The sequence below is a fragment of the Elephantulus edwardii genome, unplaced genomic scaffold (genome assembly GCF_000299155.1).
Source record: "Elephantulus edwardii isolate Elephantulus edwardi_28Jun2011 unplaced genomic scaffold, EleEdw1.0 scaffold00150, whole genome shotgun sequence".
NCBI classification, from domain to species: domain Eukaryota; kingdom Metazoa; phylum Chordata; class Mammalia; order Macroscelidea; family Macroscelididae; genus Elephantulus; species Elephantulus edwardii.
The window spans coordinates 3275436-3303372 of NW_006399900.1; the positions used below are offsets into that span (position 1 = coordinate 3275436).

Here is a 27937-nt window from a genome sequence, read left to right on the forward strand (position 1 = left end):
TAATCACAAACACAGTTTATGCATTACTTATTGTTTATCTCTCCCAGTAATACATAAGCCCATAAGCTCAGATACTCTTGCCTTCTTTAGTCACTATTAAATCCCAGGTGTTTTGAAAAGTACCGAAATAAGTACTAGGAACTCTGGTGGCACATTGTGTAATGTATCAGCCTGCCGAACCCAAGGTCAGTGGTTTGAATTCACCCGCTGCTCGGTGGGAAAATGATGGGCAGTCTCCTCCCATCAAATGTGTGGAAATGGATTGGAGAATCAGCATGAACTAGGATCAGGTTTTCAGAGGCAGTTAATCACCCAAGAGGAGACTGTCTATCCTTCTTCCACAGAGAGAATCAGATGCCTTAGGGGTTGCAGCACAATTTCCCACCACTAGGCAATCAGAGTTTCCTGCAGTGGGTTTAGATGCTCAATAAATATATGTTAAATAAACAATCCATCTTTAAAAAATGTGAGCTGTTGTGTTTGATCATAATTCTCTCTGGGGACTTTAAGAGCTAGAATTCCCTTGTCAGCATGAGTACTAGTTAAGTGAGGTCAAGCAGAAGTGTAGTTTGAGAATATTTTTAAATAGAGAAAATGGTACCAATTATTATCTTTTTCTTCTGCCTTAAATATAGCCTATTGAAAAAAAGTATATATTGCTAAATTGGAGTCACCATCACCTCAAAGGCCAGGCCTTCTCATCTGAGCATGTGACCGTGGAAATGTGTAGGAATAAGGGACAACGTGCCTCACTCACAGGCCAGTGGGGATTGCCAGTGGTCAACGTTTTAGCACAATATTCACAACAGCTCTCACTGTAACAAATCAGATTGTGCCGTTTCTTGTGTGTTAAAAGAGACACATTTGAAAGATCATTAATTCTCTATTTCAAGTGAAGAAAAAGCTATTTCCAAGTGATCTGAGCATCTCCTAATAATGAAGTGTTAATAAAGTTTTCTTTTGCCCTGTTACCACTTTAAAGTTTCTTTTTAGCCCTTCAATGCTACAGCAGACAGCATAATTCACACATGTGCCACATGGTGACGACAGCTTGAGAGCCACATGTCAACTGTCACTATCTACCACTTATCACATCCACGAGTATTTAAAAGGAATGCAAGAGAGAAGAGAATAGGTCAGCCATGTCTAAACATCTCAGTTTAGTTACTATAACAATGTCACATTTTCACCAATTGCTTTATTTATGGGACATGATAGACAGACTATCATAAAAGGATTTTAGTCCTTAAAATTAAACAGAGTGGATACTTCAAGATGCAGACTGTGCAAAAGCCAGAAGCGAAGTTATCTAAGTGACTGATCCTGGTGTGAGAGTATTCTGGCTGGCCGAGTTGGCTTTCAGTTCAGAATCTCCTACGCGGTTCTGTGTCAAACACCTGTGAGGAAAGCAGGTCTGGTGCAGGGCAGTCACTGTGCAGCATTTGGTTCCAACCAATCACTGTCATGTAGGAAGGGGTTCCAGTGCTATCTAATAATCTGCTCTTACAGGAGAAAAGAAATCAGGAACAGAAAGAAACATTTGGATTTCTAATCATCTTTTTAAAATATATGCAGAAAATTGCTGTCATATATACATCTTTAATTTTTGTAAGCAGTTTGTATTTCATATTTTAAAAATCTGATTTGCAGGTGGGTCCAGATTCTGATATCAGATCTCGTGGTGAAATGCAAAGAGGGTGGTGAAGAAAAACATGTGTTCAATGACCCAACCTAAGCCTAATTTCAGACCTGAACATTGATTTGAAATCAATCATCAGAGACATCTATTGAATTCCTACTACACTGGGGGCCCTGTCTGGTCCTGAGTGTCTCCATACACACCCCACAGCTCTGGTGGACTCTGCTCTTGTCATCCACATATATAAGGTAATAAACCCAAGTGTTTACTACATCAAGGCCATGAGGGATCCTTTATCTTTTCAATCACAGAAACCAGAGCCTGTTTCAAGTTGTGGCATTGGCATTACATTGTTTTTCACGTGTCCACTTAAGTATCAGGCATGTGCACATAGTACACACAGTGCACACAAGACACTAATGCACGAGTGGGTTACATGGTTTGCAAAACCCACATAATGTGCCCATCTTTAAATTTAAAAAAATGGTACAATGGAATAACAATTGGTTATAATCAAGATTATAACTATTTTCTTTTGACAATTTAAAAAGAATTTTTTTTCATTATTTGATCATTGCTTCACAAACAAAAGGGGAAAAATATCACTATGCAATGCTTATTCACTGGTTATGGGTAATAAGTATAGTCATGTGCAAGTATACATTTGCCTCAGTTACATGTCATGATTATGTGTCCCATGGGTAAACAGTAGGTATATGTGGGAAGGCACATATTTGCCTAAAATATTTACTAGAAGATAACAAGGTGAGAATACTAAATTCACAGCTGTGACTAATGTCTACTATGTGCGTAACTATTAATGGTATAGAAATTAATGCTTTCATTATGTTCCACACTCCTATAACTTCTAAAAAGGAGCTCTAACAATCAAGGACACTGCCAACCCAAAGGGAGGAAGTTCAAATCCACCAGCTCCTCCAAGGGAGAATGGTGGACAGTCTCCTTCCACATGATTTATAGTCTCCAAACATCTGCTGGTGGGTCACCTATGAGCTGGTTCCCACTTGATAGCAATGAGAGAGAAAATTTATAAGAGTTTTAAAAAATATCCTTTTAACAAACATAGAGTGCCTACAAATCCAACGGATAAACAAACTGTCTTTCCAAAGATACAACCCAACAAACAACATGATCAAAATGAGATTTGTAAGGGTAATATATTCAGGCTTCTGAGAAAATTAACACCCTAGCCAATATGATGAACTCCTTCTTTGCAGTTATTTTGTGCAGTGATGAATGAATCATGTAGGAGAAACTGATGATGTAAGAGAAAAATTAAAAACATTAAAAAGAAAGTTGCAATGACTTAAAATTAATGTAAACTTAAACTTATGACTTAAAGTTTGTTCTTCATATAATTAATATTCTGTAATCTTTTGGAAGCAGGAGTGGCTTCCTAACATGCCTCTGGAAACTCTATGAACTCTGATAAATGACGATAGTTAAAATAGGCTTCAGGTCTTTTGTTGATAGGGTCTCTGTGAGTAGTGCTCGACTTGATAGCGATCAGCAACAACCTTTGTCTGTCCAATAAACTTTCTAAAAAATCCAATGGGATTTTTTTGTACCTTGTTAAGGGCCTGGAAAATAAGTGTAACTTTCTACTTTTGAAAATTAAAAACCAAAATTCTTCTTTGTTGCACTAGGGAATCTGCTGTCAAAGATCTTTCCAAAGCTCTAGCTGCTATTGATACATAACACACTGTCATTAGGGGTGTGTGTGTGTGTGTGTGTGTGTGTGTGTGTGTGTGTGTGTGTGTAATGTGTGTTTGTACACAACAGAATGTTTAGAAACTTTAGCTGTGCCATTGATTTTGGAAGAAGTATCCCAGTTGTACTGTGTTGAGTAGGCATTATATAGAAATGAACAGCCTGGGGGGAGGGGTGGGCAGGGAGAAAAGTATAACAATGAGTGAATGGAAATCCAAAGTGTCTGTAAACGTTCATTAAAGTTAATTTAAGAAAAGGTCTTATTTGGATAAAAAAGAAAAAAGAAATTAACAGCCATATGGGTCTAGAAATATTAAACTTAGTTTTTTTCCCCCATTTGTAAATGGGTGGCGTACTGTATTGGTCTTTTCTACCTGAGTTTGATTACAGAAACTAAAAAAGGAAGAGGGAGGAAAAAAGACCTCTCTAAAGTGCCAAAGAGCATGATTGTCAGTTTAAAGATTAAGATGTGCTTGATCCATGCCATAGTATTTTCAGTTGTCTTCTATGCTTCTGAAAGTTAAGACAGTGAACAAGGTAGACTGAAGAAGAAATGCTGTCTTTGAATTATGGTACTGAGAAGAGAAAGGACTATCCCAAGAACTACCAGAAAACCCCCAAACCAACCTGTCCTGAAGGAAGTGCAAGCAGAGTGCTGCTTAGAGTCAAGAATGGAGAAATGTCTTCTTATCTGGGCATATTTTCAAGAGAAACCAGTCCTTGGAATGAGCCATCACACTGACTGGCACAGTGACTACCACAATGGGCTTGAGAGTGAAAGAACCTGTGAAGATGGTCCAGGAGGATAGAGCAAGGTTCTATTCACAGAATTGCTATGAGTCAGAGTCGATTCAACAACACCTAACAACAACTTTTTGAAATTTGGTGCAAACTTAAAAGGTAATAAGTAAAGTTAGCAGTTATTTTATTTGTGAATTTGCCATATTTAGCTGTGTGGGGTGTTTTCTGCGTATGTAGCTTACTAGAAGCATCCTGAGGGAGGAGAAATCAGACTCCTGCTGTTGGATAAAAAAGATTACATTATTAAAGGCAGCTAAAATTTGGTAGGAGGTTGTAATTAAAATTATAATGTAATAAATCCCTATGGATGACTGAGTGTCACTATATGGAACTCAACAGTTTATTAAGAACTTGTGGTCACTACATCCCGTAGCAGCTCCACTGTCTAGGGCTCAGGAGACTCTAAGAATACTGCCTAAGTGTTCAAAATCCATTATGAGCTAAATAGTTGTCCCATCTAGTTTTAAAACACAAATCATTGCTTTTGAGTAAAACAAACAAACGAAAACAAAAAATCCAAAACCTCAAAACTGACACACAGCTAACCTCCAGGAGGTAAATCGGACGCTGCAAATCAAAGGCGAGGAGACTGTTTCTTTCTCCCATGGAGCAGCTGGGAGATGTAAACTGCCTGCCTTTGGATTAACAACACAATTCTCTAATTGCAAAGTAATTTCCTCTCCATTAGGGCACCAAATCTCTCTTTTATTTTTAGAAGAAAAAAGTACTCAGGTAAGCATATAGGAAATGCTGAAGGCAAATTTTAAGATCTCATAAAAATCTATATTGTGACACTGTCAAGCTGGTGTGACCATTTTTGTTAAAGACTTCTCTTACCAACAGATTGGCCTGAATTGCATGCAGGTTTGAGGGAGTCTTACTTATAGCTTCAAGCAAACAAGAAGAAGAAACATTCTGTCCTGGCTTCTCTGAATTTGTCAGTTGGTTTACAGTTGTAGATTAGAATAATGTTTTGTCAACATAGTACTTACAACTGTCTCTACTAAAGGTGGATCTTTTTTTTGTAATTAATGTAAATGACACAATTGGGAGCAGACAGTGTAAACAGAGCTGTGGAGCTGGACAATGATGTGGCTCTGAGGGACTGTCTACTCTTACACCATCACTTCTCATCTCTTCCTTCTCAAACACTACCATCATCCATCACAATCAAGGCAGTAACTACTACCTGAACAGTAATTATATTTGTCAATTCATTACTAAGATGTTATAAAATCTTCAGTAAAATTCTCAATAAAATAAAAAGAAAGCCAAGAACTGTAATTGTAGTCTTCCACAAGAAAAAGCAATTACAAAATGGGCAAAAGACATGGAAAGAATTTTCACAGTCGAAGATATTTGAATGGCAGACAGACACATGAAGAAATGCTCAAAATCACTGGCAGTAAGAGAGATGCAAATCAAAACCACAATGAGATAACATTTCACCACAGTAGCAGTGGCAAAGTTTAACAGGACATCAAGTAATAAATGTTGGAGAGGATGCGGGGAAATAGGAACTCTTATACACTGTTGGTGGGATTGTACAATGGTACAATCATTCTGGAAGGCAGTTTGGTGCTTCCTCAAAAAGCTTAAGATAGAAATTCCATAAGTCTCAGCTATTCTACTGCTTGGGATATACTCCAAGAAAATGAGAACTGAGGCACAAACAGAGACTTATACACCACTGTTCATAGTAGTGTTATTCACCATGGAAAGAACATGGAAACAACCCAGATGTCCAACCACAATCAAATGGATTGAGAAATTATGGTACATTCACACACTGGAATACTATGCAGCACACAGGACCAATGATTTTGTAAATTATTACCTAACATGGGAGGGACTGGAGAACATTATGCTGAGTGAACTAACTCAGTCCCACAAGAACAAATACTGTATAAAAGCATTATTGTAAAATGAGTATGAGGATCCAAGGGGTGGGGGAGGGTGGAAGCAGGGGGATGTGAGCAGGTGGAATTAAATCATGAAGTCGCACAAGTTGATGGGTGAGGGAGTGAGGGCAATGGGAAGGAACTGGTGTGAAAAACAATGTGTTAGAATTTTTATATGATTGAGTACTATGGTTATGACAAGAGTCCAGAATGAAGGTTGTATAGTGGAGTGTACTTGGGGGGCGGGGCAGGGGGACAACTGTATACCAATGAAAGAATTTTTCTTTTACTTTTGAAAGAGAAGAGCTAACTGGCGGGGAGGGGTGGGCAGGGAGAAAAAGGCAACAATGAATGAATGGAAATCCAAAATCTCTGTAAACATTCATTAAAATTAATTTAAAAAAATCAACTACAGTTGTAAGGTGCCCCAGGTTATAAAAGAAGGGCTTTAAACTAAAACCAGCTAACGTCAAAGGCCCTGACCTTAATCATTATACCCCACTACTCTAGAGATATCTTGCTAATCTTCTTTATGTTGCTGTTGTTATGTGCCATCGAGTCGTTTGCGACTCATGAAACAATCTCAAAAATCAAAGCTGAGAAAGTTTTACAAATAAAACACTGAGTTACATATAAAAATATGTGCATGGAAGATGCAGTTGCTGAACACTGATGTACATCTCTCCAACAAATAAAATACGATATGGAAATAAATTGTGTTAAGCCTTGAGGAGTTCTGAAGAAGCAGAGGATAGGAGCAGGAAATTGCAGGCCAAGTGAGAATCAAATGTATCAAGGATGTACATGAGGCAATGCAATCACCTCCTCCATGTCCCTGTCCCATCTCTGGTGTGAATTGCAGAAGCAGTGTCAGCAAAGGACCTGCTTCCTTAACCATTCCACCCCCTGCTGGTACAAAAATATAAGACTCCACGCTTCTGTTCTCAAATCACAAGGCAGATTCCCCTGAGAGGTCCATTTGTAATGTGCCAACATGCTCCCCACTTGGACACTATCGGTTTTAAGGCTGTTGTGAATTGCTATAGATAGTTCTTACTGTGGAACCTACTCCCAAAATCAACACTCTGTCACCCCACATTCCACATGACACAGATCTCTGCAACCAAGAGACAGATCTCCTTAGAGGTCAGTCTGGGTTTGTTTGCTCCCTTTTCATTATTAGTTCTGAAGACTGCAGATTGAGGCTGCTGTGTGTTGGGAAGCAGGCATCTTTAAGTGGAGCTACACCCTTAGTCAATGTATTATTATATAGGGTGGAGGCTTTTACAGAAACGAAACAGATCTCCCTAGAAGGTCCATTTGGCATGTGGCAGCCTCTTTCCCATCCATTATGCTCACCTGCAATGCTACTTCAAATTGATAGAGAAGGTGCTCCACAATAGAGAATGTTCCCATAGTCAGCCCACTCTGTCTCTCTGCACACTCTCTAGTTAAGGCCCCTCCATCCAACAATATGGGCCACTCATTGAGTCAGCTTGGGTCTGTGTGCCCTTCCTTTTGGTTAGTGATAATGACTTGTTGTTATTATGTGCTGTCAAATCACCTGGGCCTCATCGCTGTGAACCCTGCCCTATTCTGAACCAGCCTCACTGACTCCAAAATAACTAATCCCATGGCCCCAGTTATTGTGTCAATCTATCACTTCCTGGCTCTTCCTCTCCTGCTGTCTCTCCACCCTTCCGAGCATGATGTCCTTCTCCAAGGACTGGCCCCTTCTGGCCATGTGCCCAAAGTATGTGAGATGGAACTTCAAAATTCTTTCCTCCAAGGAGAAACTTGATTTCACCCTCTCCAAGACAGACCTATTTGTTCTCCTGGCAGTCCATGGTATGTTCAATATTCTTCTCCAGCACCAGAATTCAAAGATATCAATTCTCTTCCTGCCATCCTTGCTCACTGTACATTTCTTTACACAGCAAGTAATTGCAAAGACCATGGCCTGGATTAGGTGCACCATCTCTAAACTAACCTCACTGCTCTTTAGTACTCTGAAGAAGTCTCTGATAGCAAACTTCCTCAATGCAATTTGTCTTTTGATTTCCTTACTGCTGGTGCCAACAGTGTTTATAGTGGAGCCAAGCCGGCTGAAATTGCTAACCACCTCAATCTCTTCTCCATCCATTATGGTGCTACCAATTGGTCCAGTGGTGAGAATCTTTGTCTTCTTGATGCTTACCTGCAATCTATATTGAAGAGTGCAGTCCTTGACCTTCTGTAGCAAATGCTTCAGGTCCTCCTCAGTTTTGGCAAGCAAGGTTGTATCATCTGTATAATGCAAGCGGTTGATGAGTCTGTCTCCAATACTGATGTCACATTCCTCCTCATAAACTCCAGCCTTCTGAATGATTTGTTCCACATACAGACTAAAAAAGGTCTGCAGACAGGATTCAGTCCTGATGCACTCCCCTCCTAATTTTGAACCAAGCAGTGTTTCCTTGCTCTGTTCTGATGACTTCCTCCTGGTCCAAATGTAGGTTTCACGTAAGCACAATCAAGTGTTCTGGGATTCCCATTCTTCCCAAAGTGAGCCACAATTTGTTGTGATCTACACAGTCAAATGCCTTTGCACAGTCAATGAAGCACAGATAGACATTCCTCTTATACTCTTTGCTTGGCTCTATAGTCAACAGTCTTGGCACCAGCAGCCAGGAAATTAAAAGGCGCATTGCCATGGGAAAGTCTGCTGTTAGGGACCTCTCCAAACTACTGAAGAGCAATGGTGTCTCTCTGGAGTCTAAGGTGCGTCTGATACAGGCTATGGTCTTCGCAATCACCTGTTATGCATCAAAGAGTTGGACAATTACCAAGGAGGATAGAAGGAGAATTGATGCCTTTGAGATGTGGTGCTGGAGAAGAGTATTGAGAATATCATGGACTGCTAGGAAAACAAATAGATTTGTCCTGGAAAGTGTTAAACCGGATGGCTCCTTGGAGGCAAGGATTCTGAGGCTCCATCTAACATACTTCGGACATGTTGTGAGGAGAGACCGGTCCTTGGAGAGGGACATCATGTTTGGGAGGGTGGAGGGACAGCGCAGGAGAGGAAGGCCCTCTATGAGGTGGATTGATTCAGTGACTGGATAATTGGGATGGGAGTGTCAGAGACAGTGCGATTGGCACAGGACAGAGTGGAGTTTAGGGCTGTTGTACATAGGGTCGCTATGAGTCGCAGGCGACTCGATGGCACATAACAACAACAGGTTTAACTAATAAACTCAGTAGTTGTGAGTAAAAGAAAAAAAAAGAGGTACAAAGAACACAAATACAAGCAGTACCTGAGTCACAAGGGAAATGTGTTCCTTACTGTGTCTTTTAAGTCTTTAAGTGAAATTGTAGGTGGTTTGAACAGGTGCATATGGTTTTTATTTGGTCTTACTTTATTGCAAGAAAAAGCTCATAGATTTTTCAATGATTAAGTTACATATGCAGCAAATGAAGGTAACTGCAATGAAGACTTGGCTGTGAGTAGCAGTTGGTTCAATCATTTGAAAATGAGGGCAAATTTACACAACTTTAAACGGCTAGTATGAGTTCTCTATTAGACATCCATAACCTGATGAGTTCCTGAACTGAACGGAAAGGGAAAACAACAACTATAAAACAGAATGGAAGGATTAAACAATAGATTTATTCAGGCAAAAGGAACACTCAGCAAGTTAGAGTATAAGATATAAACATTACAGAGATTGAAGAGCTGGAAAATGGCAGCTCAATGATGTTAAGAATATTCTTCTACAAGTCTTTTGTGGATACGTTTTCATTTTATGACAGTGCATGTGCTACTTGTAGTGCAGGTATATCCTTAAAATGATAAGAAATTGAGAAAGTGTTCTAAAGTGATTGTAACATATTTTGTGCTATGTGTTGTGTGTCAGTGTTCTCTTTAATTGAGCTTTGTTTGTTCAATTTCCAACCCAAGAGCTCTTGGTTTGAATCTACGTGGGAGAAAGAAGGGCAATTTCCAGTGCTGCTTACCTCCTCTGAAAACCCACTGGAGGGTCAGCTATGAGTGGGCTTCGACTCAACGGCAGATAACCATCACAATTCCTTCTCATTTTTACTGAGTAATTGCTCACCTTCTCTTTCACACTGATGGTTTTAAGTAGAGCATCTGTCTGACAGGTAAAAAAGCCTTTATACTCCATGTCACTCTGCTGTTTTGCCTCAGGATGATGCAAAGACACGGGTTTGGTTCCAGATGTAAAGAATCTTTTCTGTAGTGTTCCCATTAGTCTGGTTTGGTTCTGCTTTCAACTATAAACCATTTAATTTCAGCTCACATTTTCTCTCATTCTGCCAAGGACCATCTATTATAACCCCAGTTTCAAGTTCTGATCTCAGGTAAATGAGGCGTGTTTCTTCTTTGAGCTTTTCATGACTTTCTTATTGTCTTGTTCCTGCCTAACACACAATAGTAGTGTTTTCTTCAATAGCTTCTTGAAAAGTTCTTAAGACCTCAGATGCCACCCACTTCAGTTGGATGCTGATTATTGTTTTGTGAACTAAAGTTATGCCAATAGGATAAACGTAGCTTTCAAATCTAGAAAACCAAGCTTAGAAGGACCTGCTTTGTGTCTGTATTACCTGTGTTTGTGCCTTTAATAAGTATATATGCCTGCATCCCCAGATGTGTTCTCACACACACATTCACTTCTTCAGGAGTCTGTCTGAGACACAGGGAGAATTTCTGATAACCCAAAGGGGTTACCAATCTGATGTGCAACCTCTGCTGGAGGGTTGGTTATGAGTTTATTCTGACAAGAGAACAGTAAGGGAATGGATAAGCAACAGACACTTCTCTGATGGCATAGTGCTTTACACGTAGAGCTGTTAACTGAAAGGTCATTGATTCAAATCTACTAGCAGCACCAAGGGAGAAGTATGGGCTGTCTCCTCTCATAGACTGACAGCCTCAGAAACCTGACAGACAATGGCTACTCTGAGTTGGGATGGAAACAAGTGCCGTGGGCTTGGTGGCTGCAAGCATTTCTAGCCGACTTGACCTATGTACATGCTTGGACCTACCTGTACACCAATGTCTGTGTTCAGCTCAAACATGAGTTTTTAACTTTGGTTACTACCATACTCACTAAGTTCACATTTGGCATCACTTGTCCCAGATCAGAATCAATAAATCAGTAACAACTCTCGATGCATAACTCTCCACTGTCCACATCAAGAAACCATTCTGGTATCTGATACCCCAGTGGCACAGGTTCAGCATCACAGCAAACCTAGACTACCTCAGTACAGCAAACTGACAAGGAGTGATGTACACAGCAGAAGAATGCTCCTCCAAAAGACAGCAAACTAGTCTCACTTAGCAGTGGTTAACACAGCAACCCTGTGAATAAAAGACCTGAACTCTGTTCTATAATTAATGCTATTTCTTTATGTTTATGGAGTTTATGGAGTTTCCAGAGGCATCTGACATAGGAAGTGGAAGCCACTCCTTCTTTCAAACCTGAATCAATCTGGAAGCTCCTCCAAATAGTATCCATGATGGGTAGCCACCATGGCATTTGACACAGCTATGCCATAGTGATTGACAGCAAATAGACAAACGACTGCTGTACCACTTAAAGAATGTTCACTCTCATATTAATAAACCAAACATCATCAAAGAATGTAGCTTTCTATATTGACTGCATTACCAATAACCCAAGCCAAACACAGACCAATGCAGAGCAAGACTTTGCTTACGTGACCCCCATTACGCCAGGAGAAACAGGACTTCTATAATGGAGCCACAGCAGCCTCCATGGCAGCCGCAGACTTCCCCCATCACTGGTCTGCCTAAATATATATGTCTTCTTCTAAAAACGGTTGTCACGGCTATTATGTTAACTCAAAACCAACCCATTATTGACCCTCCAGGGTTTCCGAGGTAGTCCCATGGGAAGAGACTGTCCATCATTTTCCTGCAGAGCTGCTTGTGGATTCAAACTGCATATCTCTGAGTTATTAGCACAATTCCTTCTCACTAAAGCCACCAGGGCTCCCTTCGTACAACAGGTTGGCATTTCCTCTTGTTGGCTTCAGAATTTCCTATCTTTGGTTTTCCATAATTTCACCTGAATGTAGCACAGGGTCATCCTTAATGTATCTTTTCTAATGGTGGTTTGAGGAGCACCGTTCTACCTTATTTTGCATCTTTGGTACTCTGCTCTGGGAAATTCTCTTTGATTGCTTCCTGGAAAAGAACTTCCTATGCCTTTAATGTTGCCATGCTAATCTGAAGCAACAATATTCTAGTGTTAGATTTCTTAACTGAACTCTGTATTTGTTTTTAGGCTCCTCTTCTTAGTTTTTAGTTCTTCTTTTTGAGACCTGAGAAGCCAAACGTTGTCCTATCTAGTTCACTTAGTTTACCTTCTAATTCTCTTGCTGAGTGTCCTCTCTTCCTCTCACAACTTCAGTTAGTTACTTTATTCTTCTTTCTGGTAGCTCCTTTTTCATTATTCTTTTAATTCCTTTGTTGACTCTCTCATTTTGAGCCTCCATTTGTCCCTGATCTCAGTCAGCTTGTTTTCTAAGGGTGTTTAGTGTTTCTTTAAACATATTTAGCAGCATAGTCTCCAAATTATCAATTACTTAAATTACTCTGCCTTCTATAGGAGACATTTCTTCATCTTTTGCTTTAAACTAGTCCTCCTGTATTGTTTATTATCTTGTTGTTGTTGTTGTTAAATGTGGATCATTTTGTTTTCTTTTACTCTAAATTTTGTACTCTGGTTTTGATGAGAAAAATCTCCTGATTTATGCCCAACTGCTGCGGTAGCCAGGAAAAGTCCGAATCAGCTGTTCGGTGGGAGAAACAAGCAGGATCCTCCTGGACAAAGATTCACACCCTGTGTTGTGTCTGCTCCACTTCTGGTTCTGGAGAAGCCCTGACTTCAAACACCCCAGCTGCCATCTGAGTTGTGAGATACCAGACTGTATGTATTTTGATTGGTTATTCAGTTCGTTAACTACTGCATCTGAATGAGAGTTTCCACTCACTTCTCCATCATCATTTGCCTTCTAGCTTTATTTGTCAATGATTCAATTGATATAAAAACCTTACTTCACTAATAATGATAGGTTTCAAATGTGCAAAATAAAGTGTTCTTTAAAAAAAAAAAAGGCTGCCTAAAGTCCCAGCTTTATAATGGAGATATTTTAATACCAAGTAACCATCATATGCTACAGCTGTCAAAAAAATTTGATGAACCAGAAAAGCATGTGGTCAATATAAAACAAAATCCACAAATCATGTTTTTAGTTTCAGGGCAAAGTATCATGAGTCTAGGGAAATCTAGCACCAGAGGGGATGTGGACACACTGCTGTTACTGTTATCAGTCACCAAAGGACACACAGCATAGACACACGATCCACCTGGCACAAATCTCTAATTCTGCCCATTGGGGCCCTGTTCCAGGCCACAGTGGAATACACTGGAGCCTGAGCCAGGTGAATGTGCAAGCATGCCGGCCCCTCCGGCCCTCATATATGCAAAGCTGCGGCTGTAGGGCCAAGTACATGTGCCTTAGTTTCCTTTAGCTTTTCCAGTGCTCCTTGCAATACCATCCCTCACTGGCAGCTTCTCAGCCTCACTCCCACTCCCAGCTTCTCTTTCTAATTTTTCACAAGAATTTTTTTTTTTAAAAAAAGTGTTATTCCTAATCTTCCTTTACCTCTATCAAAAGCAAAAAGAATGCTGATTTTTCCTTAGGATTGTCAAATATCTTTCTCCAGATTTTTGTAAACAGTAAAAGTTAATGCCCAAGAGAGGCTGAGAAAACGGTTTTGTCCCTTACCTTGGCTTTCCCATCCTGTGACGACATGTATCCAACACACATGCTCTCCGTTGTGTGGCTCCACAGAAACTCCACTGCCATAGAAGGGAACACAAATAAGCACATTCAGATCACGGTCAGAAAAGAAATCTTTGCATTTTAATACAACAGTTACAGAGTTGTGTATTTAACATGCTCATTTTCTCACTTTTCATTGGCTGGCCCCTTCATAAATGTCAAGATGATTTTGTACTCTAACCTGGGAAATGGCACTTATGTGTAATTTAAAAAAATGATTTCTTTCTTATCAAAACTTACAATTATTACATGTTAAATAAACGTCCATCTATGTGAACCTTGTAACATTAAACACATTATTGTACAAATGATTTAGTAAATATAAGAATCTAGAGTATAGTTTACACACACCCACACACACACCCACACACACACACACCCACCCACCCACCCTTGGATTCCAGATATCATTTTTCAAAAAGGGAGTAAGACTCAAGAAGAACTTTATTATTATTATTTCATGATTTTTTTTTGTGAGTATACCGTCAAATCAAATCTGACTGGTACAGGAGGAGATTGTTCCTCCTTCCCCGGCAGAGCATCTGGTGGATTCAAACCGTGCGCCTCTGGGATTATAGTTGCAGCTCCTTGCCACTAGGCCACCAGAGCTCCCCTAAGAAGAACTTTCAATTACAGGATTAGAGCATAGAAAAATGAAAAACATCTTAAGCTGTAAAGTAAATGAACACCTAAAGAATGATAGGAACTTATCAAAAAGAGCAGAGGATCAGTGGAAAGGGTTCCCACTGGCCAAAAGAGGGTTAATCTGAACTTCATCTGCATAATACAAGTTGCTGAAGAGTTTTCCTCCAATCCTGATGCCATATTATTCTTCATAAAGCCCAGTTTCTGGACTGAATTCCTCAGCAAACAGATTTGACTAGGCAGTGAGAAAACATATAGTCCTAATATAATAATTTTTTTTAAAAAAAATTATTTTGTACTGGTTTACTTTCAAAGTTCATATACATTGTTTTTCACACCAGATCTTTCCCATTTCCTTTACCACCCCTCCAGCCATCCATCAAATTTTGAGTTTATTAACCACCCCCATCCCTTTGAATCCTCATACACATTCTACAATAATGATCTTATCCAGTATTTGTCATTATAGGACTGAGTTAGTTCACTTAGCATAATGCTCTCCAGTCCCTTACAAATTAGGTAGTAATTTACAAAATCAGTGCTGCCGCATGCTGCTTAATATTCCATTATATGAATATATCATAATTTGTCAATCCATTTGATTGTGGTTGGACATTTGAGCTGTTTCCATGTTCTTGCAATAGTAACACTGCTATGAACCTTGGTGTACAAGTCTCCATTTGTGCCTCTCAGTTCTCATTTCTTTGGGTATACGTCAAGCAGTGGAATAGATGGGTCATGTGGAATTTCTATGTTCAGCTTTCTGAGGAAACGCAAATTGCGTTCCACAGTGGTTATACCATTTTACAATCCCACCAACCGTATGTAAGAATGCCTATCTTATCACATCCTCTCCAACATTTACTACTTGCTGTCCTGTTAAACTTTGCCACTGCTACTGGAGTGAGATGGCATCTCACTGAGGTTTTGATTTACATCTCTTTAATTGCCAGTGATTTTGAGCATTTCTTCATGTGTCTGTTGGCCATCTGAGTATCTTCCTCCATGTCTTTTGCCCATTTTGTAATTGTGTTATCAGTCTTTTGTTTGTGGAGGACCTGTAGGATTCTGTAAATTTTCCTTTATAACCCACTAGTAGAGAGAGTTATTCAGTTTCCACATGGTTGGTTTTGTAAGCTTTACCATTCTGTGGTTAACTACTAGTTTTATGGCATTGTGATCTGAGAATATACTTTGTATTATTTCAATGCTTTTGAATTTGATGAGGCTTGCTTTGTGTCCTAATATGAGATCGATTCTGGAGAATGTACCATGTGCACTTGAGAAGAAAGTGAATTGTGTTTTAGTTGGGTGCAGTACCCTGAATACACCCACAAGGTCAAGTTCACTGATTGTAGAGTTTAGCTTTTCTGATACTTTGTTAAGTTTCTTTTGAGTTGATCTATCTTTTGGCAATAGTGGTGTGCTTAAGTCTCCTACCACTACTGCGGTGCTGTCTACTTCTTTTTTCAATTCTGTTAACCGTTGTTTAATGTATTTTGTAGGTCTATCATTTGCTGCAAAAGGTCAAGGACTACAGGCTTCAATATGGGTTGAAGCTCAACATCAAGAAGACAAAGATTCTCACCACTGAGCCAATTAGCAGCACCATAATAGATGGAGAAGAGATTGAAGTTGTCAGCAATTACAGCTTGCTCAGATCCACAACAACACTCTTAACACCACTAGTCGGGAAATCAAAAGATGAGTTGCATTGGGAAAATCTGCTGTCATGGACTTTGCCAGAGTGCTGAAGAGCAACGATGTTAGTCTAGATACAAAGGTAGGCCTAATCCAGGCCATGGTCTTCTCAATTACTGTTAATGCTTCAGAGAGTAAGACAATGACTAAGGATGACAGAAGAAGAATAGATGCCTTAGAGTTGTGGTGCTGGAGAAGAGTCTTGAACATATCATGGACTGCCAAGAAAACAAATAGTCTGTCTTAGAGAGAGTGAAATCAAGTATCTCCTTGGAGGCAAGTATTCTGAAGCTCTGCCTCACTTACTTTGGGCATGTGGTCAGGAGAGATTGGTCCTTGGAGAAGAACATCATGCTTGGAAGGGTGGACGGACAACACAGAGGAGGGGGAGAACGTAGATGAGATGGCTTGATACAATAACTGGGGCAATGGGGGTTGGTGTGTCAGAATTAGTGACACTGGCTCAGGATAGGGAAGAGATCAGAGCTGGTATACATAGGGTCATTATATATTGCAGGCAAATCAATGGCATATAACAACAATAACATACTATGACAGGTTTGGAAGCAGGAGTGGCATCCACTTCCTAAATAACATGCTTCTGCAAACTCTATGAACTTTGATAAATGTCAATAGTTATAGAAGAGGCTGAAGCCTTTTGTACATAGGGTCTCTGAGTTGTGCTTACCTTGAAGGCAATCAACAACATCATTTGATGCGTAAAATGCTGATCAAATCTTTTTTTTATCTTCTGTACCTTTAATCAGTCTGTAATGTCCTTATTTTTTATGGTGGTTTTCATTCTGAGGCCTATTTTAATAGGTATTCCCACCCTGCTTTATTGTGAATTCCATTTGCTAGGTATATTTTTTCCCAGCCTTTGATTTTGAGTCTGTCTTTCTATATTTTAGATGTGTTTCTTATAGGCAACATATTGAAGGGCTTTGTTTTTTTGTTGTTGTGTTGTTTTGGTTTTGTTTTTTTTAAAATCCAATCTGCTATTCTCTGTTTCTCTTAATTGATACATTTAGTGGCCAGGTTTTACTTTTGCCATTTTGCCATGTTTCTTTTTCTTGCTGTTTCTAGTTACTAGGGTCCATGCACTCTCCTTTGGTGTTTCAGTGTGAAGAACTTCACTTAAAATTTCATGTTGTTTTAGTCTTGTTTTCACAAACACCTTAAATTCCTTCTTTTTGGCAAATTACCTAATTACCCCTTCAAATTTGATAGAGAGCTTTCCTGTATATAGGATCCTTGGCTGGCAATTGTTCTCTTTCAACTTTTTATATATGACATCCCACTGTCTTCTAGCTCACATGGTTTCTGCTGAGAAATCAGAACTTAATCTAATTGTTTCCCCTTTGTAGGTGACTCTTTGTTTTTCTCATGATACTTTTAGTATTCTATCCTTCTCTTTTAATTTGGAGACTTTGACTATAATATGTCTTGAGGTTTTCCTTTTTGGATCTAGTCTATTTAGTGTGGGTTGAGCTTCTTGAATGTGGATTTTCTCATTTTTCTACCAGGGAATTTTCTTCTAGTACTTCTTCCACAATTTTCCCTGTGACTTCCTGGAATTCCAATCATACACATGTTGTTCCTTTTGATGTCATCCCACATGATTCTAATGTTTTCTTCATTTTCTTTATGTCTCATCTCTAATTTTTCTTCTAGTATGTTTCCAGTGAGGTTCTTGTTTTCCAGCTCAGTGACTCTCTGTTCCACCTCTTCAGGTCTAATTTTTTGTCCCATCAGTCTGTTGGACATTTCTGCCATTTCTGTCTTAATATTCTAGATTGCATTTTCATGCTTTTCTGTTATTTCCAGTACTGTCTTTGTTGTGCCCTCTCTGTCTTGTGATGATTTTTTTAAGTTCTAGTACCCTAGTACCTTTTTACCTATACTACAAATTCTTTTTTTTTTGCATTTTCTTCCATAGCTCCTCATCAGTATGGTTTTGTGGTTGTTTTTTTTTGTTGTTTGTTTTGTTTCTTTTGGTTTTTTTTTCTGGATTGGTATCTCTGGGGTATTTGCTCTCTTAAGGACTTCTATTGTTTCTTCCATCATTTGCAACTTCTTCTGTAGCTGTTCAAACAAAACTCCACATCAGATATATTTCTTCTGGTTCTCTCTAGCTGAAGTATTCATTGGGTCTGCCTTTTTAGGTTTTGTTTTTTCATGATGACTGAGGCAGACTGCTGCTTTCTTGACATTATGTGAATCATTTCTTAGTAGATACTAGGTCCTTGTAACTATATAATGACCTAGAGTATGGCAATGTTTTGTGAAGAACCTGTATATTGGTGCTCCCCTCTTTGGAAGAACAGCCATCCAGGAGTGGGATGACTGTTGCTCTCCTGCAACAGTGCCTCCACTTGGCCTTTTCTACTTCAGCTTAAGAAGTCCCATATGATAAACCTAGACAGCAGTGTTTCACCCAAAGTACCTGTGATATTGGTGCTCCTGGTACTGGAAAGAAGGGGCAGCAGTATTATCTATAATTTATTATGACCTATACTTATAATTAACTTTGCATAATCAATAAAACAAAAGTAAACACTTTTCTGTTATTTTCTGCTTTAAACCAGGGACCATCTGACATCAGCAATGATATCTCTCATTCTACATCCTCTTCTGAATCCTTCAAATTCTGGCAGTTCCTTATTAATGTACTGTTTTAGTGGTGTTTTTTTTTTAAAAAAATACTCTTTAACAAGATTTAACCTTCATGCAATATCTATGACATTGGTTTGATATTTTCCACATTCTGTTGGCTCACCTTTTTTTTTTAAAGGGCTACAAGTATGTACCTCTTCCGATGAGTCAGTCAGATGTTATAAATTTCTTTAATGGTAGTGTTAGATATTTTCCACACTTTGTTGGTTCACCGTTTTTTTGGAATAGAAACAAATATAGAACTCTCTTCACCCATTTTTTAAGCAAGAATGACAGAGTTAAATAATCATCAACATTTCTTAGAAGTTATTGTTGTTAAGTGCCGTAGAGTTGAGTTTAACTCATCGGGACCCTGTGAACATCACATGTGAACCCTGCCCTCTCCTGTGCTATTCTCATCCTTTCTTACACACCAGAGCCCACCACTATAGTCATTGTGTCAATCCATCTCATTGAACGTCTTCCTCTCCTTCACTGACCATTCACTTTTCTGAGCATGATGTCTTTCTACAAGATCTAGCTCCTCTAACTGTATGCTGCAGAAAAAAATTTGAAGAGGAATAGGTTCAAAGTATCTCCCCACAAAGTTGTTATTAATCATAAAGAGGAAAATGTTAAGCTCACTGGGAAGAAATATGGTGATTATTTTGTTTTTATGTACTGTATAGTTGGAACCAACTCATAGCTGACTTTTGAGTGTGTTCTCTGAGGCAGTCAATCACATGGGAGGAGGATGCTCATCTTTCTCTCAAAAAAGCAATGGACAGATTAGAAATGCGTGCCTATGATGAACACTACCATAACCAAATCATCAAACTAACATCAACTATTAAGAGATAAATCCACACCTCTAGCCAAAAGTACAAAATCCCACTGAATGAGAAAACACAAGCAAATGTAATATAACATTACTAAATAACTGGCCTGAGTGCTTCAAAAAGATCACAGTCAGAAATATAAACTAAGCTAAGAAATTGTTTCTGTCTAAGACAAATGATACATGAGAACAAAACGCAGCATAAAATACTGGATAGAGGGGACACATGTTATAAGAGGCATTATTTAGACAAGTGGTGAAATTTTAAAATAGACAAAAAAGATAAAAATAGTGTATCAGTGTCATGCTTTAGTATTTTGAGAACTATTCTTGCTCTTGACAAATACACACTGTTTAGCTGTAAAAAGTTCACAATCTTCACCTGAAAGAAACAGGCTTTGAAAAAAGATCAGAAAAAAAAAACCTGCTTTTCTGTGTATAAAAAAATGAGTGGAATAAAATAATGAGTGAATGTGAGGAAAAGAATCTTAAGAAATCTATCTACTATTCCTGCAACATTATTTCCCTTCTTGTAAACTGAAATGATGTCTATATAGAAAACAAAAGAAAGATTTACAATCTAGAGAGATACACATAAAACTCTGTAACCTCAAGGTCATACTTTGGGAATTCTGGGTTTTTAAGGGGTTTCTTTTTTTTTAAAATGTCTTTGTGTTCTCACAATAAAAATTTATAAAGTCCTTGATAATCAAAATACACTGTTCAACACTAAATTCTCTTGATCCTGAGCTACCCATCTGTTTATGTCTTTGTACTAATTAAGCCTGAAGACCAGTATTTGAGTTGAGACACAATTGTGGGATCAGTGATCCCATCTCTGAAGACTTTGCCAGACATATGGGGGAAAAAGAAGCAGTAAGGGGCAAAGCAGAGTTCTTCAGATACATGGCTCATTCTCTCATCATTAATTAATGATGAAACTTGCCAACCTGCTCAACAGACGCTCCACCAAAGAGTGTAGGAAAACAGTATCACGCAATGAAGCATGTTTCACCACCAGATGCTTTTTCTTCCACACACATCTGCTTTAAACTTCAAAAGTTTTGAACGCCAAAGCAGGTCCAGGATATTCTCAATTGCTCAACAGGGCAAAGGCCTACAACTCTAACTGAATTTCCCTGGATTCAGTAGTGACAAAACAGTTGCATTCAACAATGCAAAGCTGAAGCTTTCTAAGATGGTGACTTTTCCTTGTACTCCAAATTTTAAGATGGTAGCTGTATATGAATTAGCAAAAAGGAAAAAAAATGATGAAAATATAGTCATTTTTCCTAAAGACACATACTTTTTAAAAATGTATAAATGTAGCTCAATTTCAGGAATTGTAATATATTAAAAAACAAGACATACTAGGATACATTTATTGATTCAACTAATGACTATGTATTGAAAGGTTCCTAGATACAGAATTTAGGAATTCATAAAATTGAATGTGTAAATTCATGAGTAAAATATTAATTCACACAATTAATATTTCACTATTTTCACAAACATGTATTATAAGAAAAAATAAGATAGAATTGTACTAATGTACTGTTTTTAATAGTAAGTGTTCATATCACTATATAGTGACCAGTACTATTTCAGGCTAACTGAAAACTCAGCAGGACTTGCCTCCACTTTAAAGTATAGAATGCTTTGAAAAGGAAACATATTTTACTACTTTCAGAACAGGTAAGAAGTTAATTTAAAAATTTACTTCTAAGTAGAGGACTTCACATCATACAACATATGAAAAAAACAGGTCAAGACTGTTGCTCCTGTTCTCAGTGCCAGAGAATGAGATGGTGGGGCTGTGCTGTCCTCCTGAGAAATGACACATTATCTGCGTCCCTGAAACATGAGGCAATGTAGAATGGACTTCTTTCTGATCATAGGGTAGTCTTCCTATGAAGTAGAAAGCTATACTGACTGCTTTGAAAGTAATGATTCCCCAGTGAACCATGCCAAAGAGCCATTCTGGTCCAGTGGTGCTCTTCTACATGGGCAGCCTTAACCCAATGGCACAGTACTGCCTCCCACTTCTGGTGTGACTGCACTCCCTGGTTCCTACCCACAGCAACTTCATGTATGTGAGAAGGCAACATTGCCTGGTCCTGCAGCAGCCTCACCAACTGTGCTCTGTTTTAGCCCAGTGTTGCTATTATGCCAATCTAGCTCACTGCAGGTTTCTACCTAGTGTTATTTATATGACCACCTTTACCAGCTGTTATAGAGCTATCCTTTGCATGGTATTTCCTGAAGGATGTACTTTTCTCTTTTGAAAGCATCCACACATCTTCCTAGATTAAATGATGTTAAAGTAAACAAAACTTTCTTACTAGCTTTGTTATGTACCACCAAGTCACTGGTGACTCACAGTGACCCTATGTACCACCCTGAACCCTGCTCTATCTTGAGCCAACCTCACTGTCTATGACACACTTAACTCCATTACCAGTCACTGAATCAATCCACCTCATCCAGGGTTCCTCTTTTGTGCTGTCCCTCCAACTTTCCAAGCATGATGTCCCTCTCCAAGGATGGGTCCCTCCTTGAAACATGCCCAAAGTCTTCCCCCCAACCCCCCAGTCAAGTGTTTTTCTATATGACAAGAGAGATGCCCTCAGTCACAACTAATAAAAAAAAATATTGTCCAACTGTTAACAACCCCCAGCTGCACTGGCACCCTCATCTACATGGAACCACACTACTTGGCTTTACACCCCAGAATTTCTTGCAAAGAAAGCAGAACTCTAAAATCAGAACCGTAATGGACTGGGCAGGTGCCAATAAGGCTGCCGCTCCTTAGCCTTAGGACGAAGAGCATATCCTAGGATATTTAGCACAGTGCTTAAATTACTTCTTATTTAATAAAGACCAACCTCTTTTTTTTAAATAGGAGAAAGTACAAATAGAACAGCTTCCTTTTATTTCTGTACATCCCCCCCCCCCACGTAATTGTTGCTGTTGTTTTTGTGTGCTGTCGAGTCAGAAATAACCCATAGCTAACCCTCAGTGGACTTTTAGAGGCAGTAAATTACACAGAAGGAGACTGTCCACCCCTTCTCCTGTGGAGCAGCTGGTGAATCTGATCTGTGTGCCCTTGAGATTGCAATACAGCTTCTTACCAGTAGGCCACCAGAGCTTCCCAGAGAGAGGGTTCCTTTATAAAACAACAACCACCAAAAAAAGGTGACATACAATGCTATTTGCTGATAAAGAATCTGTAAGATTCATATAATGATACATGACTCATTACCCATGACCAAGTTTAAGTTGGTTTGATTCCCTGAAACACTTGTACAGTGACTATACTGAAAGAAATAAAGTTCTACAGAATATCAGTTATAGAAAAAAAAATTATTCTGTTTCCAAAGCTCATTCAAATTTGTTCAATAATAAAGGTGCTGACGAAAAAAGAAGAGACAGATATGATTCAAATACTAACACAAGGTCTAAAGTATACTTAAATTATCTTCCCACTTTGTATTTAATTGTATTGGAAACTGCATGAAATGTGGGTAAAGGAAACACTGGCTGGGACTCGGAAATTCTCTACTGAACAAAAAACCATTCAGTGAAACAAGTATTATTGAATGATGATTCTGTTCATTTGAGAAACCTTTATTGAAGCTTCTCTTTATGCTATGGCAAGCTCTACACAATTTAGAGTTTAGAAGAACCACAGAAATGAGAATTAGACAATTACCAGAATTTTCTTATGGGTTTATATCTTATGTTTTAAGTGGAAAACATTCTGGCCAACAAAAATAAAAATTAACTACTTGTTAGATTATAACTAAAACTATATTTGTTATATTGGAGAGAAAAAGTTTCAAGTGGAAAACTCCAAATTTCCAAGTCTGTTATTCCAATATTAAAAAATATCAGCAACAGGAAGATCGAGAGGGGGTACTAAAATCCTAAGTTACAAACACTTGGCTTAAAAATTACTGAGTAGCAAAAAAAAATTTAAAAATTTCCTGAGTCTAACAAGATGAAAATCCACCATACCAAATCTTTGGGATACAGTAAGAATAATGTTTGGAGGGTATTTATAGCAATAAATGTCATAAGTTAATAAAAAATTAAAAATAATAAAGAATCAAAGTCAACAATGTACCATCTTCAATTTTTTAGCGAGAAAAAGAACAGGGAAAGGTCTATCATCATCAGAAAAAATACTGAAAATTAGGATAGAAATAAATAGAAAAACAACTGAAAGAAGGAATAAAACTAGAGAAGGATTCACTAAAAGGATTAATAAAATTGGCAAACCACTGACAAATTTAACAAAGGAAATTACAGAACTATGGTGGTGTGTTGTGTTCCGTCAGGTATGAACCAATACATAGTTGACTCTCCAGTGAGTTTCTAGAAGCAGTTAACTGCAAGGGAGGAGACTGCTCATGATTCTCCTGCAGAACAGCTTGTTGTTGTTGTTATGTGCCGTCGAGTCGTTTGCGACTCATAGCGACCCTATGCACAACAGCCCTAAACCCTGCTCTATCCTGCGCCAACCACATTGCCTCTGACACACCCATCCCGATTACCCCAGGCACCAAATCAATCCATCTCATAGAGGGTCTTCCCCTCCTGCGCTGTCCCTCCAACCTCCCAAGCATGATGTCCCTCTCCAAGGAGCAGAACAGCTAGGGACCTCAAACATATGCCTTTGGGACTGCAATGCCACTTCTTGCCACTAAGCCACCAAATCTGGAAACTTAAGTGGACAAGTTTCCAGAAACTTACTTTAAAGAGATGGTAAACTAACCATTATTTTCTTGTTTGTTTAGAAAGGAACTGGAACCCAGAAAAGCAAAGCATTACTAAAGAAGAACAAAACAGAAAGTCTTACACTCTCCTTTATCTCAAAATCTACACCAGTATAGGGAGTTTTGGTGGTCTATTGGTATGAAACTGCACTATAATACTAAAGGCACATAGTTTGAAACCACTTGCTATTCCACAGAGGAGGACTGGCAATCTCTTCCTGTGCAATTCACCTTGTCTGAAAATCCACCAAAGGGTCATCATGAGTTGGTTCTGACTTGACTGAACACAACAAAATACAGGTGTAGAAGTCAAAACAGCCTAGGTCAGGTACAAACATAGACACACAGATCAACAAGATCATAGCAGAATAAAGGCAAAAGTAAATCAACCCACCCACAGGCAGCAGATCTCAGACAAAAGAATAAAAATCCATTAAATGGGGAATAGATAGTTTAACAAATGGTAATAGAGAAACTAGATATCCATTTGCAGAACAAGAACCTTGTTTTCAGAAAGCGAAAGAAAAGTTGAAGCCCTTACTACAGAAAATCAAACACTACAGCCTTCAATAGGATTGCATCTCAACATCAAGAAAACAAAAATCTTTACCACTGGACTAACTGGCAACATCATAAGAAAAACTCATTGCTATTGAGTCGGAAATGACTCCTATCTGATGCTCCATCAGGCATTCAGAGAAATTGCATGGAAAGAAATTGTTCATCTTTCTCCTATATAATAGCTAGTGGTGTTAAACCACCTGCCTCTGGTTTGGCAGTGCATTTTTTTTTTAACCCACTTGGTCACCAGAGCTAGAATATGGACTAAAGTTATTAACAATTTAATTTTACACGGATCCACAATCAATAACCACAGGAAGATTAATTTAAAAAAGAAAAAATCAACAAACGAGTGTCGTACGTACCATCAAGTCACCTTGAACTCACTGTAGCCCTATGTAAAACAGTTCTGCAGCCTGCCCAATCCCGAGTCAGTCTCAGTGACGCTGACACATCTACCCTCATTGTCCTAGTTACTGTATCAATTCATCTCATCTGGGCATCTACCTCTCCTGTACTGACTGGGTAGCACTGAGGAAATCTGCTATCAAGGACTTTGCCAAAGAGCTAAAGAGGAAAGAAATAAGTTTAAAGACTAAAGTGTACCTGATCCAAGCCTGCTTCTTATGCTTCTGAAACTTGGACCATGAGTATTGTGTAACAGATGATTCTGAATTGTGGTGCTGGAGAAGAGCATTAAATATATTATAGAGTGTCAAAAGAAGAAACAAACTTGTCTTGGAGGAAGCAGAAACTAAGGTGCTCCTTAGAGGCAAGGATGGTGAAACTCTGTCTCACCTATTTTGGGCATGCTGTCAGGAGGGGCCTGTCCTTTGAAAAAATCATCGTGCTGGAGAGGTGGAGGGTCGGAGAAAGGAAGGAAGACCCTTAACAAGATGGCCTGACACACTGACTAACAACGGGTTCAAGCATGGTGGGAGACAGCGCAAGACCGAGCAAGGCTCCAATCTGGTATTCATAGGGGTGCTAGGAGTCACAGTGGCTCATAACAATAAAATAATCCAAAAAATAATGAAACAGAAATTGCATCTTTCATATCTATAAAAACTAACTCAAGAGAGCAAAGATATCTGTATGTAAAACATACAACAAAGATCACCCAACACGAAAATAGGGAGAGATATACTGTTTTGGGACATTCAGTTGACTGTGACTCATGGTGATCCTGTGACCAGCATGCCTGAACCTTGGCCTATCCTATGCTGTCCTCACTATCTCAAACACACTTGAGAGAGGCAAAAATAGAGGCTCTAATGCAAAGTACAAACACACTATCAGACAGAAGTGAACTACAAGATCTACAGAAGACAAACTAAAAAATGTAAGACTGAAACCTCTAAAAATGAAACATTTATGTATAGTAAAAGACTTCAGCAAAAACAAAACAAACAAACAACGCTCCCCCCCCAAAAAAAAACCCACGCAAAAAAACACATAAGCAAGCCTACAGACTCTTTGGGAGCTCTGGTGGCTTAGTGGTAAGGAGGTGTGCTACCAATCCAAAGGAATTGTTCTGCAGGAAAAAGATGGTCAGTTTCTTCCTGTGTGATTTACTGCTTCTGCAAATCCATTGGAGGGTCAGTTATGGGTTGATTCTGACTCAACAGCACATAACAACAATGGACTAGGATAAAATATTTGGCAACGACATATTGGTTACAGGACTAATCTCTAAAACTCGCAGAAAACTCAACAACAAAAGTATAGTTTGAGTTAAAAATAGGCTGAGGACATGAACAGACACTTCATCAAAGAGGAAATTAAGGCAACCAAGACACAAATTAAAAAATGCTTGAGTTTTAGTATTAGAGAGGGGAAATTCCCTCAGTATTAACAGCAAAATTAAAAAACCAGGGGTGCTTAAAACTTAGAAAGATAGAACCTGTAAACAATGCTAGAAGGACTTTTATTTGGTACAATCACTGTAGAAAATTGAATTTCCTTAAAAATTTGGAGAAAGATATATTATCCAGAAATCCCACTATTAGGTATCTGTCCTACAAAGGTAAGAACCATAACAGAAACAGATACATACAGACTTATAGTCATTGCAGCATTATTTACAATATTAAAAAGATGGAAATAAGTGCCAATCAAGATGACAAGTTAAATAAACTAAGTGACACACACATAAAATTATAATGCAACATTTAAGAATAATGATGAATTTGCAAAACACCACAAAACATGATCAACCTGGAGGGGAGGTGAAATTAGTCAATTACAAAATGGCAAATATTTATCACTTTGTGGTTGTTGTTATGTGCCGTCGAGTTGCTTGCGACTCATAGCAACCCTATGTAAAACAGCCGTAAACCCTGCTCTATCCTGTGCCAATCTCACTGCCTCTAACACACCCATCCTGATTACCCCAGTCACTGAATCAATCCACCTCATAGGGGGTCTTCCCCTTCTGCGCCGTCCCTCCACCCTCCCAAGCATGATGTCCCTCTGCAAGGACCTCTCCCTCCTTACATGTCCAAAGTATGTCAGACGAAGCCCCAGAATCCTTGCCTCCGAGGAGCCTGGTTTAAGCCTCTCCAGGGTGAATCTGTTTGCTTTCTTGGCAGTCCAGGTTACATTCAATATTCTTCTCCAGCACCACAGCTCAAAAACATCAATTCTCCTTCTATCCTCCTTAGTCATTGTCCAACTCTCTGATGCATAACAAGTGATTGCAAAGACCATGGCACCTTAGTCTCCAAAGTGACACCACTGCTTTTCAGTACCCTGGAGAGGCCCCTAACAGCAGACTTTCCCTTCACAATACGTTTTTTGATTTCCTGGC

The 27937-nt window shown here is 38.9% G+C and overlaps 1 protein-coding gene across 1 annotated transcript in view; it reads right to left on the minus strand.

The window, feature by feature from the left end:
- Positions 1 to 27937, minus strand: part of TASP1 (taspase, threonine aspartase, 1) — a 310532-nt gene that overhangs the window by 33550 nt on the left and 249045 nt on the right. The window contains exon 12 of the mRNA XM_006894750.1: positions 13894 to 13967. Within this exon, the coding sequence (XP_006894812.1) occupies positions 13894 to 13967 (74 nt within the window). The remainder of the gene's footprint in view (positions 1 to 13893; positions 13968 to 27937) is intronic.